Source organism: Anolis carolinensis, unplaced genomic scaffold, assembly GCF_035594765.1.
Source record: "Anolis carolinensis isolate JA03-04 unplaced genomic scaffold, rAnoCar3.1.pri scaffold_9, whole genome shotgun sequence".
Lineage (NCBI taxonomy): Eukaryota > Metazoa > Chordata > Lepidosauria > Squamata > Dactyloidae > Anolis > Anolis carolinensis.
Genome location: NW_026943820.1, coordinates 12,603,408 through 12,619,137, shown reverse-complemented (window position 1 = coordinate 12,619,137; position 15,730 = coordinate 12,603,408). Strand labels below are relative to the sequence as shown.

Below are 15,730 nucleotides of genomic sequence, written 5' to 3'. Positions count from 1 at the left end.
TTTGTGGTCAAGTTTAGAGTGAAGACCTAAGTGCACTGAAAGTGTGATTTTTTTTTCATGCAAAGGGAGACTGTTGCATCTCTAGTTAAAGATTTTCAGATAGTGAGGCAGCAGGATAGCAGGTTAGGGCCCTTGAGACTGTAGATGGTCACTGTTAGTCACGGAACATCCATTGCTAGCCACAGAAAACCATTTAGTGGACTGACTCAGTAAGAAGTAGCTTGCTTGTATCAAGAGAAGGAATATGGAATGTCATGCTTCATTCTGGATCTCTTGACTGTGTATACTATTGGATTAAAATTGTGAACCATAGACAAATTTAGAAGACACAATCTCCCAACTAGGAAGAACCAGGGCCCCTGTAAAACAGTACCTCTAAGCCCCATCACAGCAAATTGATCTGAGAGGAAATTGTGGTTGATGGCACTCAAAGCCACTAAGGGGTCTATCAGGACATGCTCTCCTTATCCAGTTCCTCACATAGTTCATCCATCAAAGCTGCCTAAGGCATCTCAGTCTCATAACCAAGACTGAAGCTAGACCAAACAAATCTAGATAATATGTCTCATTCAGGAGCCCCTGTTGCTGAGAGACCACCACATGCTCCAATACCTTAAACTGCATCAACAATAGCATCCACATAGGAATGAATTTGACCAATTTTATCTGCAAAATGGTGGGCAAAATCTTCAATGTGAGCTATTGAGTGATTTATGCTTGTCTGTGGGCCATCTTGAACAGCCCAGATCCCCAATCCATTCTTCTAATGTTTCTGCAGGCTCTTCGAAAACTGGATGAAGCTTTCATGGCTTCATTTTATAAAGGTAGTAGGATGGAAGAAAATCATGGATTGCCATTTCCTTGCAATCCATTTTAGCAAAGGAGACATTACTTGTTTGAGTAGTTTGGATGTGCAGCGTCAAAGAGCATTGCATCAGCACTTTTCTCCTGATTGATTTGTTTAGAAGAAAATGTGCTTACACTTGAAACTCAATGTACAGCTTGTTTCTCCTAACAAATAGCCACATTATTTATCATTTTGTTTAATTTCACAGCTGACTACAGACTGGAGTGTATTAATAATCAAATTTCAATGAGTTGCTGAGTATTAATGCTTGCTATTAAAGGTTGTGTGAATTGAAGTTCCCATTTTCCCTCAAACTCTTTTATTTCCATCTTTTCTCATTTAAATGAAAAATTCTTTGTAGAAATGAAAAATTGCGTGATACATCTTCTGCATAAAATTGTGTTGAAAGTATTGCAGATCTTTATGTAACAAAATGAACAGCTCCCTGCCTTCCCCCAACAAGTTGCTGCTCTTAAAAGAATACGTTATTTTTGTGTTTATTTTTGTCCTCTTTGAAAATCTAATATGTTATTTGAATGTATTTCCATAAATAAACCGGTGCAAGCCTTTCAAATATTCTTTCTCTCTCTTTTTTTACATCTTAGCTCTTTGATGGAATTGAGTGTGAATTTCCTCTATTTTTCATTTTTATGATGATTGATGGTAAGTGTGACTTTGTGTTCTTATTCTGTCAGTAGATGTGTCTTGGAATGCACCAATAAAATGTTTTTAGCAACCCAGAAGATAAAGCTGCTTATAGCAAGATTTTCAAAAATAATTCTGCCACCAAGTAAAATTCATAGACTTTAGAACTTGTAGAATAAGCAGATCTTCTATTATGGGCTTTGCAGCTGAGTATTTAGTGCCCAGTTGTACATAGTCATTTGTGTAAGAGTTGAAAAGAGTACACCTAGATTTGCTTCAGGTGCCTAGAGCAGGGATCTCAATACTTAGGTCTGTGGGCTGGATGCAGCCCTCCAAGATCATTTACCTGGCCCCTGTCCTAAACTTTAGACTTAGGGTTGTCTTAAGTCTGAAATGACTTGAAGGCACACAACAACAATAATCCTAATTAACTTGACAATTTCATCATCCAAAAGCAGGCTCACACTTCCCATTGAAAGACGAGTAAGTTTATGTTGCTAAAAATTGTTCTTCATTTTAAATATTGTATTTCATGGCACTACAGATAAGATATGTGCAGCTTGTAAAAAAATCAGTTCATTTTTTTTCAGATTGTAGTCTGGCCCCCCAACAGTCTGAACGACCATGAACCAGCCCTGCACTTAAAAGGTTTGAGGACCCTGGTCTAGAGCATTGCTAGGCATTCACCAGCATAATTGAAGTGATGGAAAAATGCCATTTTCACTCCTATTTTCCTTCCATCCCTCTTCTTTTTTCATTTTATCCAAAGATAGGCATCTATAGGCCTTCCACTATGTTTTGACTGAAGCTTTAGCTGTCCTGCTTAGGTCTGATAGGAGTTGCAGTCTAATATCTTGACTTGATCCCTCTTTTGATCCATAGTATCTCCTGGACTTTCTCACTAGGATCCTTTCCCAATTTTGTGATTCCAGTATCAGAGAATCAAGAGGCAGGGAGATTTCTGTAAAGTAGATTGAGATGAGATCTCTTTCCAGGGTGAAAAAGGCTTTGAAGAAATCAGATCCATCTTATAACAACCATAGAATTGCATTGTAATGTTCAACCTTTTTACAGTAGATCAGCTATGTCATTTGGTGCTAGGCAAGACCGTATTTTCCCCAAACTTTGCTTTCCCCATGCCTTCTTAGTGATCTCTACCGGTCAATAGTACGTTCTATGAAGTACGTCCCTTTTTCAGCCATGAATCTGAATTTCATATTTATTTAATCAAGTAACTCTGTATTATTATTTGATAGAACATGGCATATTCCTGCAGTGTGGGAATGTAATCCTTAGGTTGTGTCTTGCATCTTTTGAAGCAGAGTCTGGAAAAACTCTCAAACTTCACTTCCCTCCAGCTTTCTTCACGTTGAATATGAGAGAGTTTTGCTTGTGCTATTTTCATTTTGCCCAGGTCCCAGGAGAAAGAATTGCACAGATTGAGTGTGCGTAGATCACTCAAGTTCTGCTTGGAGAAAATTAAGGATTTCCAAAAGTTGGATTATCTTTTTGTTTCCTTCCAGGAGTCTACTAAAGATCAGAAGGTTTCTTGCTTGGCTCATTGATTGAGACTGTGCAGTGAATTAGAATATGTTCATTGGTCCTTGCCACTTCCTTAGGGGATCCAAACATATTTCATTCATACTGCTGCTGCATAAGCAGTATTGGGTACAGAGATTTGTAGGGTGGCTCACCTTCATCTTTCATCAGACATCATAAAATTCACAAGTTTGCTTCTGCAAATGCATTTTTGGCAGTCATGTCCTACTCCAGATTGTATATTTGTAGCTGTAGTTAGAGAAGGTTACAAATATTTAAAGTTGACTGTGTAGGTCCTGGTATAAAGTTTACCTCCTTTTACTGAAGGACAACAGAACAAAGGTACTTACTGTGAAGATTCCTTTACTTCAGTGGTAAGGACGCAATCTTTCCCACCATTTGTTAGTGGCTGTTTGGTTATTTTGTGTTGCTATGGAACTTCCAATGTATACGGGTATGCCTCTGAATGCTGGATATTACTGACAAACATCAGGGGAAATATTACGTTCATGCCAACATATTGATGTCTAAAGGCAACTTGAGTATCTATGTTGGAAACAGAATTCTGGGGAAGATGGACAACTTGGTCTGATTTATTGTTATCGACTATAATAATGTGTAGCTGAAGAGAAAGAGCCTAAAACACAGCAAAATAAACATTTGTGGGAATAACTTCAGCTAAAATTGTATCTGGTATAGAAGAATATATTTTCAACCTTAGTCATAAAGGACACATTTGAAATGTGTTCAGTGTTATCAGAGAGAAAAATGATGAGCTGGGAAGGAGGAAATGGAACAATGGGAAGTGTGAATTACAGACAAATGTCACTAAAAGAAAAATCCACACTGATCAAGGACCAGCCGTGTAGTCGTGAGAGCAACCACAGGAAGTCCATCTGCTATTGCAAAACCCCCTACCTACCAGGGAAATTATTTTCAGCCAAGGTACACTGAAGTCGTGGATATCAAAATAACAAGTGAGAAATAGACTTTGTGGGATTTTAGTAGAAAAAGGAACATGCACGAGGAATAGACGTTGAGTATTGTTTGAGCACTGGAGAACGCTGGTCTCCTTTCTGTCTTCTTTTCCATCCTCCCCTCTAACAATGATTCCCTCCTTCTAGTACTTGTTTGTAAGCAAAGCATAATTTGTTCTTTTGTCTAGATAAGCAAATTGTCATCTGCACTTGCCCACAAGCATCAAGACTTGGTATTGATTTAAAAGCAGGCACAATTGCAGAATGAATTCATATGCGTGCCAATACCTTGAGTTTCTGTGCTTTCTTCCCCTTAACTCCACTTCACAGCTGCAGAGATAGAGTGTATTTGTTTCCATAAGTATTGCTCTGCATTGTTTTAGATATGGGATAAAGAGGTTAGTTTAACCACGGGTTTTCTTCAAACCAATTCAACCTGCTTGTTTGGATCAGACACAGTGAATACACGTTTCTCATTTTGGACATAACAGCAAACAGTAGTTAACTGCTTCCAATATTCTCCTTGTTTCCATGCCAGGACGGGGGGAGGTGGGGGGACCGGGGGGGGCGGGAGGGGGAACCCAGTCTAATTGTTTTGACCCAGTCCAATCGTTTTGACCTAGTATAATTGTCCATTAAGTGTTACTTGCATTACTTTTAGGTGTCTTCAGAGGTAATACTGAACAAGTCAAAGAATATCAGGAGCTTCTGGATCCCATACTGCAGCAATCGGCGGAAGGTACTGTATGGTGATGTTACTGGAGATGTCTGAACTTTAGAAAGTAGTTGAGAGAGAAGTCCTCTGATATGCTAAAAACAACTGTAGTAAGTGCAGCTCATATCCTGGCGAAAGGCTATGGACTTAAGAAAGCAGTGCTCCAGGCCAGCTGTTATGATTGAGCCTCGTGGCTCTGTTTCTGACAGGCGTGGGCGTAAGACTCCTCGAGAGTCGGATACTCTCGAGGAGCGAGAGAGAAAAAGACTGCGAGACATATTTGCAGCACCCTCTGACGAAGAGTCTTTCGAAGGGTTCACGGAGAGAATGGAGGAAGGGCTGGTTAGCTCAGAGGAGGATGAGATGGATTGGACTCGGGTAAGGGAGGAATTGGGGGCCACTGGCCATGATGGGACAGAAGATGAATGGGGACCTTCAGGATTAGACCCATGGCTTAGCTGGAGGGATGGGACGGGATCCACAGCTGGAGATGCTGTTGGGCGTAGTCAGAGGTGTTCCAGCTCTGACGAGGAAAGTGATGAGGAAACGCCCGGGTTAAGGAGGACAGCTGACAGTGATGAAGATTTGTAACTGGCATAAAATGGGGCTTGGGAGCAATTGCAAATTGCGTCGGGCAAGGTAATCTGGGCAAACGCTTGGGATCCGTGTGTGTGTGGGACGCTTCCCTGAAGACTTGTGTGCTTTCCTGTGCTGTGACGTAAGTTGATTGAAATCCAGGGTCAGACGGCGGGAGGGATTGTGTGGGCATTTGTTTGTGCAAACCTGTGCTTACTCTTATTAGCTTGACCTTCCGTCGTCTTTCTGACGGACGCCATCTCCTGCTTTGAGAACCCGGACTGAACTGACCACGGCTTGTCTTCCCCCCTTCTTGGACTTGGAAAAACTACAAACGTCTGCTTCTGGCTTTGATTTACGGAACGGAACTGGTCTACTCTACTTCTACAATCCTTGGCTGAATTGCTCGTGTTGGAGATCCTGTCTACTGTGTGTGTGTGGGAGCGACGCAAGTTACTCTAAGCACAGTGCTGGCAGCAGAGAGGAATCTGCTGCCAATTAGTTGCATTCTTTGTATCTTTTGTTCCTTGGCTTTCGTTCTGTTAATACCTAGGCTGAAGCAAGCAGTTTGTTTTTACCCGGATTAAACTCCGGTTTAATCCGGTTTATCTTTTGAACATTTACTTTTGTCCCTTTTTGCTCCTAAAGGCAAAAACTGCCTGGCCCTTGTGTTTTTACGGGCATTTTTGAGTTCTGTAATCTAATAAACTCTGTTACTTTGAATCTTGTGGCGTTCTGTCCTTGACAGATTGCCCGACGCCCAATAAAAAGTTTATTGCAGCAATAAACCCGTCAGGAAGACGATGGATGAGTTAAGAGCCAAAGTAGACCAATTGCAAACGGCCTTAAGCCAAACAGCTTTTGCTGTGAAAGGACATGTTTTGACTCCTGAACGCTTTGACGGAACCAGGTGCAAGTTGCCAACCTTTTTGGCACAAGTGGAGCTTTATTTTTCTCAGCTCAGTGCTCATGCTTTTCCTACTGACACTAGCAAGGTGGCTTTTATTTTGAGTTTGTTGACCGGTCCCGCAGGACAATGGGCCACTAATTTAATTTTGGGAAATGACCCAGTCAAGGACAATTTGAATAATTTCAAAAGGTTGTTAACTGATACTTTTGGGGATCCTCTCCGCACGGAGAACGCTGGGTGGGCTCTGTATCGGTTGAAACAGGGAAAGGGGACTGTTTTGGATTACTTAAATAAGTTTAACCTGTATCGCCACCAGCTGGATTGGGGGGAAAATGCATTCATGCTTTTATTTACTGCCGGGTTAAGTGATATGCTCCAGGATGAATTAGCACGCTTGGAGCCGGCTGAAAGCTGGGACGCCTTAGTAGCTAAGGTGTTGCGTTTAGACGCAAGGTTCGAGGCTCGTAAACACTCAAAAGCAATGTGTGCGCCACCTATGCATGTAACCAGGGCACCTGTGGTGATGGGGGAAGAGCCCATGGAGCTTGGGGTCTTTAAAAAACTGTCTACAGAGGAAAAGAGCCGTAGGAGGCAGCTGGGCTTGTGTTTGTACTGTGGGAATGCTGGGCATTTTGCCAAAAATTGTAATGTGAAACCTTCCCAGCTTTCGGGAAAAGGCCAGCCCTAGTGCGACGTGAGTCCAACGCACTAGGGCTCCTCAAGCAGTCAACTGAGGGGAGGAAGCATGTTTTCGTACCCATTACATTATCTGTTGGGGGAAGGGAACTTGTTTCTACTCTGGCACTGCTGGACTCAGGAGCTACGGTCTCCTATGTAGATATTGAGTTTGCTAAGAAGCATGGCATTCCTAGAGTGCGCAAGGCATGCGACGTGTGGGTGGAGGGAGCAGATGGGAGACTGCTGGAGACTGGGGTGGTTAACCAGGAAACCTCAGCAGTAACGTGGGAGGTGCAGGGAGTAACGGGAACGTTTGTGTGGGATATTACGAGCTTGCCTAGATATGATGTGATCCTGGGGATGGATTGGCTAGCTGTAGTAAACCCACAAGTGGATTGGGCAACACGTAAAGTGATCTTAAAGAGGCAGGATTGTTGCACTCTAAACGTTACTCATGCTGATATGGAGGGAGTGCCTGCTGAGTATGGGGAGTTCTCTGATGTATTTTGTAAAAGAGAAGCGGACAAATTACCACCGCACAGGCCATATGATTGCGCCATCAAGTTGGCAGAAGGTGCGAAACTGCCAGCAGGGAGGCTGTATGCCTTGACTGTACCGGAAAGGCAAGCTTTGCGGGAGTTTTTAGATGACAATTTAGCCAAGGGGTTTATTCGCCCATCTAGTTCTCCAACTGCGGCACCAGTATTCTTTGTAGCCAAAAAGACTGGGGAACTTAGGCTGGTCTGCGACTATCGGATCCTAAACAAATACACCATTCGGGATAGGTACCCGCTCCCTTTAATCTCGGAACTGTTATCAAGGGTGCAAGGGGCTAAGGTCTTTACCAAGCTTGACCTGCGGGGGGCCTATAACTTAATCCGTATACGGGAAGGGGATGAATGGAAGACGGCATTTAACACGTGTTTCGGATGCCACGAGTTCCGAGTCATGCCTTTTGGGCTTTGTAATGCTCCTGCGGTCTTCCAGAGGTTCATGAACGATGTGTTCAGGGACCTAATTGACCAATTTTTAGTGATTTATTTGGATGATATCTTGATTTTTTCTAAGGACGAGAAAGAACATCGTCAACATGTCAAGCAGGTTCTGCACCGACTGCGGGCTAATGGGCTTTTCGCCAAGGCTTCCAAATGCGTTTTTCATGTGCCTGAAGTGGAGTTCCTAGGTCATGTAGTGTCAGGTAGGGAACTTAAAATGGACCCACATAAGGTTGACGCCGTCAACTCATGGCAGGAGCTGAAAACTAAGAAGGATGTACAAAGGTTCTTAGGTTTTGCTAATTACTACCGGGAGTTTATTCCGAATTTTGCAAAGCTCACGGTACCTTTGACGCAGCTTCTGCGCAAGAAACAGCCATTTGTGTGGGGGCGGGAAGCTCACGAGGCGTTTCTACAACTTAAGTCTAGTTTTCAATCAGACAACATACTAACCCATCCTGATGTTGACAAACCGTTCGTGGTAGAAGCGGACGCTTCTAGCTACGCGTTGGGGGCTGTATTGTCTCAGAAAGATTCCTCAGGGACCTTGCGTCCCTGTGGATTTTACTCGCGGCAACTAACACCCTTCGAGCAGAACTATACCATATGGGAGAAGGAGTTGTTGGCGATTAAGGTGGCGTTTGAGGTGTGGCGGCACTGGCTTGAAGGGGCACGGCACCAGATCGTGGTCAGATCTGATCACAAGAATTTAGAGCACTTGCAAACAGCAAAGAAGTTAAACCAGCGTCAAATCCGATGGGCTTTGTTTTTCTCCAGGTTTAACTTCAAGGTGCAGTTCGTAGAGGGGAAGGCAAACTTGCGGGCCGATGCTTTATCCCGCAAGCCGGAGTTTAAGACCAATGAGCAGGTTGTATGTCAGACCATCTTGCCTACTGCCTCTCTGTGTGTTGTAGATAATGAGCTCGGGTTACATGACCAGATCCTTGAGGCTCAGAGGGATGATGTGTGGACACAGGAGCAACTGATGCTGCTCTCAGCAGGTAATCGTACCATACTGCCGCATCTACAAGATCAAGACGGAGTATTGGTACGCAGGGGGCAGGTCTACGTACCAGTGGGGGCCCTCAGGTTGGAGGTGATTAGAGCCCACCATGACGAACCCATGGCTGGGCACTTTGGCAGATTCAAGACCGTGCAGCTCATTACCAGGAGCTATTGGTGGCCAAAGATGCGGCAAGACATTCTGCGCTTTTGTGACAGCTGCGCCGTTTGCCAGCAGAGTAAGACGCCTGTTGGGCGCCCTAGAGGGTTGTTGTCGTCTTTACCTGTTCCGGACAGGCCATGGCAAATCATTTCCATGGATTTCATTTCAGATTTGCCTAAGTCTGGAGGTTATACTTGTATTTGGGTGGTGGTGGATTTATTTAGTAAACTGGCTCATTTTATTCCTTGTTCAACCATTCCGGCGGCCCCTACGTTGGCCTTACTATTTACTAAGCACATCTATCGTTTGCACGGAGCACCCGAGGTGATTATTTCAGATAGGGCTCCGCAATTTGTGTCACGCTTTTGGAAACATTTCCATGAGTGCTTGGGGACTAAGTTAAACGTTTCTTCAGCCTTTCATCCGCAAACGGATGGACAGTCGGAACGGGTTAATGGGCTCTTAGAGCAATATCTGCGTTGTTTTTGTTTAGATCAACCCACGGCTTGGGTGAAGTGGCTACCGGTGGCGGAATTTGCTTACAACAATGCGGTGCACACATCTAGTCAGCATACGCCGTTTGAGCTAACTTATGGTTTTCACCCACGGGGAGGTGTGGCGCCGTCGACCAATGTGGTCTCTTCGGACCCTGTGTACCGCTCTACGGAAATGGCTGCATTGCATGATGTTGCCCGTCGCTTACTGCTGGAAGCTAAGGCAACGCAGAAGACTCAGGCTGACCGCCACAGGCAGGCAGGGGAGGAGTTGGAAGAAGGGGATTTGGTGTGGTTATCTTCCAAACATATTAAACAGGCTGGGGGAAAGTTTGCGCCTCGGTATTTGGGTCCCTTTCCTATCGTTAAAAAGATTTCTTCTGTTGCGTTTCGTTTGCGTTTACCGTCTAGTTTAAAGGTCCATCCAGTCTTTCATCGTTCGCTGTTGAAACTTGATACCTCTAGTCGTCGTGGTGCTATAGCGGAGGGTATCACTGCCACTTCTCCGCCATCGGGGGAGGAGGCCTTTGTGAGAGGGGATAGTGTTATGATTGAGCCTCGTGGCTCTGTTTCTGACAGGCGTGGGCGTAAGACTCCTCGAGAGTCGGATACTCTCGAGGAGCGAGAGAGAAAAAGACTGCGAGACATATTTGCAGCACCCTCTGACGAAGAGTCTTTCGAAGGGTTCACGGAGAGAATGGAGGAAGGGCTGGTTAGCTCAGAGGAGGATGAGATGGATTGGACTCGGGTAAGGGAGGAATTGGGGGCCACTGGCCATGATGGGACAGAAGATGAATGGGGACCTTCAGGATTAGACCCATGGCTTAGCTGGAGGGATGGGACGGGATCCACAGCTGGAGATGCTGTTGGGCGTAGTCAGAGGTGTTCCAGCTCTGACGAGGAAAGTGATGAGGAAACGCCCGGGTTAAGGAGGACAGCTGACAGTGATGAAGATTTGTAACTGGCATAAAATGGGGCTTGGGAGCAATTGCAAATTGCGTCGGGCAAGGTAATCTGGGCAAACGCTTGGGATCCGTGTGTGTGTGGGACGCTTCCCTGAAGACTTGTGTGCTTTCCTGTGCTGTGACGTAAGTTGATTGAAATCCAGGGTCAGACGGCGGGAGGGATTGTGTGGGCATTTGTTTGTGCAAACCTGTGCTTACTCTTATTAGCTTGACCTTCCGTCGTCTTTCTGACGGACGCCATCTCCTGCTTTGAGAACCCGGACTGAACTGACCACGGCTTGTCTTCCCCCCTTCTTGGACTTGGAAAAACTACAAACGTCTGCTTCTGGCTTTGATTTACGGAACGGAACTGGTCTACTCTACTTCTACAATCCTTGGCTGAATTGCTCGTGTTGGAGATCCTGTCTACTGTGTGTGTGTGGGAGCGACGCAAGTTACTCTAAGCACAGTGCTGGCAGCAGAGAGGAATCTGCTGCCAATTAGTTGCATTCTTTGTATCTTTTGTTCCTTGGCTTTCGTTCTGTTAATACCTAGGCTGAAGCAAGCAGTTTGTTTTTACCCGGATTAAACTCCGGTTTAATCCGGTTTATCTTTTGAACATTTACTTTTGTCCCTTTTTGCTCCTAAAGGCAAAAACTGCCTGGCCCTTGTGTTTTTACGGGCATTTTTGAGTTCTGTAATCTAATAAACTCTGTTACTTTGAATCTTGTGGCGTTCTGTCCTTGACACCAGCTATGGAAATAAAACTTAATTAATTTATCCAGTAAAATGTAGCTTATCATAAAATGGAGTTCATTATCAGGTGAATGAAGCACTGATAGGTTAAATGTTATATTTATATAGGAATTGTTTCGCATCCCCACCCACTCTCCTTTCATAGATGTGAAACAGATCATCCAGCTAGAAATCTGCATTTAATTGAGTCTTTTTTGGTCCCCTCACTTGAACATATTTCCAGAGAGATTCCCCAAGGACATACAGTAGAGTCTCACTTATCCAAGCTAAACGGGCTAGCAGAACCTTGGATAAGCAAATATCTTGGATAATAAGGAGGGATTAAGGAAAAGCCTATTAAACATCAAATTAGATTATGATTTTACAAATTAAGCACCAAAACATCATGTTATACAACAAATTTGACAGAAAAAGTAGTTCAATACGCAGTAATGTTATGTTGTAATGACTGTATTTACGAATTTTGTATTGACTACAAAAATGCATTGGATAATCCAGAACCTTGGAAAAGCAAGTCTTGGATAAGTGAGACTCTACTGTATTGTTAATTTCTCTTTTTTATCCCTTGGTCTTACAAGATACTTGTGAGATCCGTGTTAACTTATAATATGTGGCCTCATTAGCGAGCCTTATTACACTTGCGAGATGTGAAATGTGTAGCCTTATTAAACATATAAACTCATTGGAGCGAATGTGTTTTTTTCTAGCTCAGTGATAAACAAATAGATCAAGAATGACTGAAAAGACTGCCTTTTAAAAATAAGCTTTCTTCTTTTTTTGTTCAAGATTGAGGTTCATTTTCCTTTTGCTCTGAAGCATATATACTCCTTTACTAGCAACATTTCTACATGTTTCGTGTACTGTAGCACCAGAATAACTTTAGTACCTCTTTAAAAGTGCATTTCCCCCTTCTGTCAGAAATTGCCAAGTCAGTTTATTATGTTCAGTCAAGAAATGAAGCATATAATGCATCTGTTCAGTGAAGAAACAAGGTATAAATAAACCGATGTTCAAAACAGTAATTTATGTTCTTTGTAAGCCATTGCATGGAATTATAAGTAAGAGTGAATGTTTATCGAGAGTGCATCTACACAGCAGAATTAATGTAGTTTGACACTATTTTTAACTGCCAATGCTGTGGAATCATGGGAGGTATCAAACTGTATCAAACTACATTAATTGTACAGTGTAGATGCACCCTGAACTGCTCATTATACTTGTTTTCCTCATTTTTTAAAATACCTTTAACACTTCTCAGGCTATCCTGTTGTGCCAAAATATTATTATGTGCCAGCTGATTTTGTTGAACTGGAAAAGAAGAACCCTGGCAGCCAGAAACGATTTCCTAGCAATCACGGACGGGATGGAAAGTTCTTTCTGTGGGGACAGTCCCTTTATATTATTGCAAAACTTCTTGGTAAGTGGATGCCAATTGGGTTTATTATTTTAAAAAATCTTATTTTTTTATTTAATGGCCTTCAGAGTTCATTTTATATGACTTTCTGAATTTTGCTGGCTGGATTAAATGGTGTTTGTTACATCCTGCATCAATGAGAGCCAACTTATATTCAATGTTTCGCCCAGAATCTTGTTTGTGATAGACTGGCAGAACCATTTTACACCTATAGTAAAGTTATTTGGGTGATTTATTCAAATCACTATTTGTTCCTCGTGCTCTTAATTTGCCCTATATGTTGCAAATTTTAATTTGCCAGGTCTCAAATGGTGGAGTAGTGTCCTAATTGCTGTCATTCTTACATATATGAAAACAATGAATTGTATAATGGTGATAAATGCTTTTGGTTGCCAGCGGACGAATTGTTTGTGCTTTATTTTTAGCTGATGGTTTAGTCAGCATCAAAGATATTGACCCTGTGAAGCGCTACATCCCTCCCCAGGATCAGAGGAATGTGAGCATGAGATATTCAAATCAGGTAGGAATGTTTTTCATAACAAAGGCAGCACAGCTAATGGTTTAGAGATTATGGTAGTTGTAATCCAGAAGTTTACTCGGGTGGCGTAATTATTTGCCCTTGAGATAAACAATAATGATAAACAAAAACAATAAGTGGTTTTGTCCTGTATAAGACAATGTATAAATTAACAACAATGTTTACAATGTTTATGTGTTTTAATCATTCTGTAACCTGCCTCGAGCCACGAGGAGAGGTGGGTAAGAAATATAAGTATAATACTGATAGTAATAAATAATAATAATAATAATAATAATAATAATAATAATAATAATAATAATAATAATTGTAACTAGTGTATATATCCAGTATTGCCTAGGTGTTCTTGGGACCACTGCCTCCCCTTCCTTCCTTCCTTCCTTCCTTCCTTCCTTCCTTCCTTCCTTCCTTCCTTCCTTCCTTCCTTCCTTCCTTCCTTCCTCTCCCCTTTCTCCCTTCTCCACCTCTGAGAGAGCCTCACAATGTGACAAGATGGCTCTCTTTGTGGCTCTTTCCTCGTTTTCTGTCATATACATGCCACCTTTCTTGTCCAGTGACATAACAGATGGCCACTTCACCTAGCAACAATGTGGGCCGGGCTTTAGCACAGCTGGTTAATCACCAGCAACAATAGATCATTGCCAACCAGAAAGTTGGCAGTTCAAAGCCCGAGTCAGAGTGAGCACCCGACCATCAGCTCAGCTCACTATTGACCTAAGCAATTCGAAAACAGCTGAGCTGTGAGTAGAGAAATTACACACTGCTCAGCAGGCAGGTATTTTACAGCACCATTAAAAATGCCAGTGGTCAAAGAACAAGGAGGAAAACTTATGCAATCAAAGGGCTCGTCGTCATAGCAGATGGAGTGACAACATCCCCTGTGGCTGGAGTCGGGCATAAACTCCAGGCACCGAACTTAGAAAAAATGTCGATATACCTCTATCTGTTTGTCTGTTGTTTATGTCCAATTGCATTGGATGTTTCCATGTATGTGTGTGTGTTGTGATCTGCCCTGAGTCCCCTTTGGGGTGAGAAGGGCGGAATAGAAATGCTGTAAATAGCAACAGTCCTTCACCTAGCAACAGCCAATCTAATGACATTACAGAGGGCACTTTACCTAGTGACAACCTTTGTGATACAGGCAGATAAACATACTTACTAACTAGATAGATGGATAGATGAATGGATAGGTAGGTAGATAGAGTCACTCTATGAGTTCAAATTGGTGGTGCTGAACTACCCAGGAGTATCTAGTATGGCTCACTAAAATGATTTCAGGAGGCAGTCTGGCTGTCTGGTCAGGAACAACTGGTGGAGCAGAGATAACCTCCAGTGATAAAATATCACAGTGAAGGTCATCCATCCTGACAGATTTAGCAAGTAGTTTTTCTGAAGGTTACTAACTTTTTTCTTTTTCTTTTTGTGAATAGGTTTTTTTTAAAAAACAAACAAAAACCCCAAAACATCAGGATAGATGGAAACATAACGTTGGCTGATGGTGGCAAGGGGTCACATTTGGTCGCAAGTTCATTCTGTCCCCTGATGTGTAGACTTTCAGTTTGAGTTGGTTGTTAAAGCTGCAGTCTGCCCAACCAAATTATTGTTAATGCCATGGTGAGCCCCCCTGGACAGAGCAAGCTGTATCTTTAAATAATATATTCCGAGATGAGATGGCATGTGTTTATGGCTGTCTGGAACTTCACACATCTGTCTGAAGCACTGTTTCTTCTGTATGCAATATTTTATTTTATTTTTAAAAAACATAATGCAGTTAACTTCTTATGAGAAATGTCTGTACTTTCTCCCTCTTCCGGTTGAGACTATAGTATCAGTATGGATTTTAAAAAAGGATTTCCTCTACTTTTTTTCCCCTTAGGTCTAATGTGATAGTAAGGCCCTAGGATCAAGCCATGCTTCTTTTCCAATTTGTGTCATCAAGAAGAGCAAATGCAAGCCTGGCTCTTCTCCTGTGACGCCTTTATAGGAACTGACTCTATCTGTCTATCTATCTATCTATCTATCTATCTATCTATCTATCTATCTATCTATACATACATACATACATACATACATACATACACATACACATACACACACATGGAAGCTACACAATTGAGGACTAAGCAGATTAGACATTCCTCCCTAATGAAGCCATGTTGCTATACTGGATATGAGATAGGCATTAGAGCTGTGTGCTGTATTTGTTTCTTCCGTTTAATTCGTGTATTCATTTTGTATTGTCCATTTGGATGCATGAAACGAAAGATGCCATTTTTGGATGAAACAAATGGCGAAATGAAAGAGAAAGATGCACGGACACTGTGCTTGCTTTGGTTTCCAGCCACATAACAAATAGTTACTCTGAGACCCTAAACAGGTACTGACAGAGGGCTGATGAGCGCCAAAGGGAGCTAATAATAATATTAATATTAATAACAATAGTTATTCTGGGGCAATCAGGGTCTGACAGAGGGATGCTTTCCCATTACAGCTGATGTGTGCCAATGGGTGTTAATAATAATATTAATTATTAATTA

At 42.6% G+C, this 15,730-nt stretch overlaps 1 protein-coding gene and 1 long non-coding RNA gene across 8 annotated transcripts in view; one reads left to right on the top strand and one right to left on the bottom strand.

The window, feature by feature from the left end:
* Window positions 1-15,730, top strand: part of phkb (phosphorylase kinase regulatory subunit beta) — a 196,762-nt gene that overhangs the window by 101,641 nt on the left and 79,391 nt on the right. For all 7 annotated transcript variants that reach the window (XM_062962009.1, XM_008113900.3, XM_008113904.3 and 4 more), the window contains 4 exons: window positions 1,453-1,510; window positions 4,670-4,747; window positions 12,500-12,658; window positions 13,081-13,175. In XM_062962009.1, the coding sequence (XP_062818079.1) occupies window positions 1,453-1,510; window positions 4,670-4,747; window positions 12,500-12,658; window positions 13,081-13,175 (390 nt within the window). The remainder of the gene's footprint in view (window positions 1-1,452; window positions 1,511-4,669; window positions 4,748-12,499; window positions 12,659-13,080; window positions 13,176-15,730) is intronic.
* Window positions 1-15,730, bottom strand: part of LOC134293690 (uncharacterized) — a 61,724-nt gene that overhangs the window by 41,016 nt on the left and 4,978 nt on the right. The window lies entirely within an intron of this gene.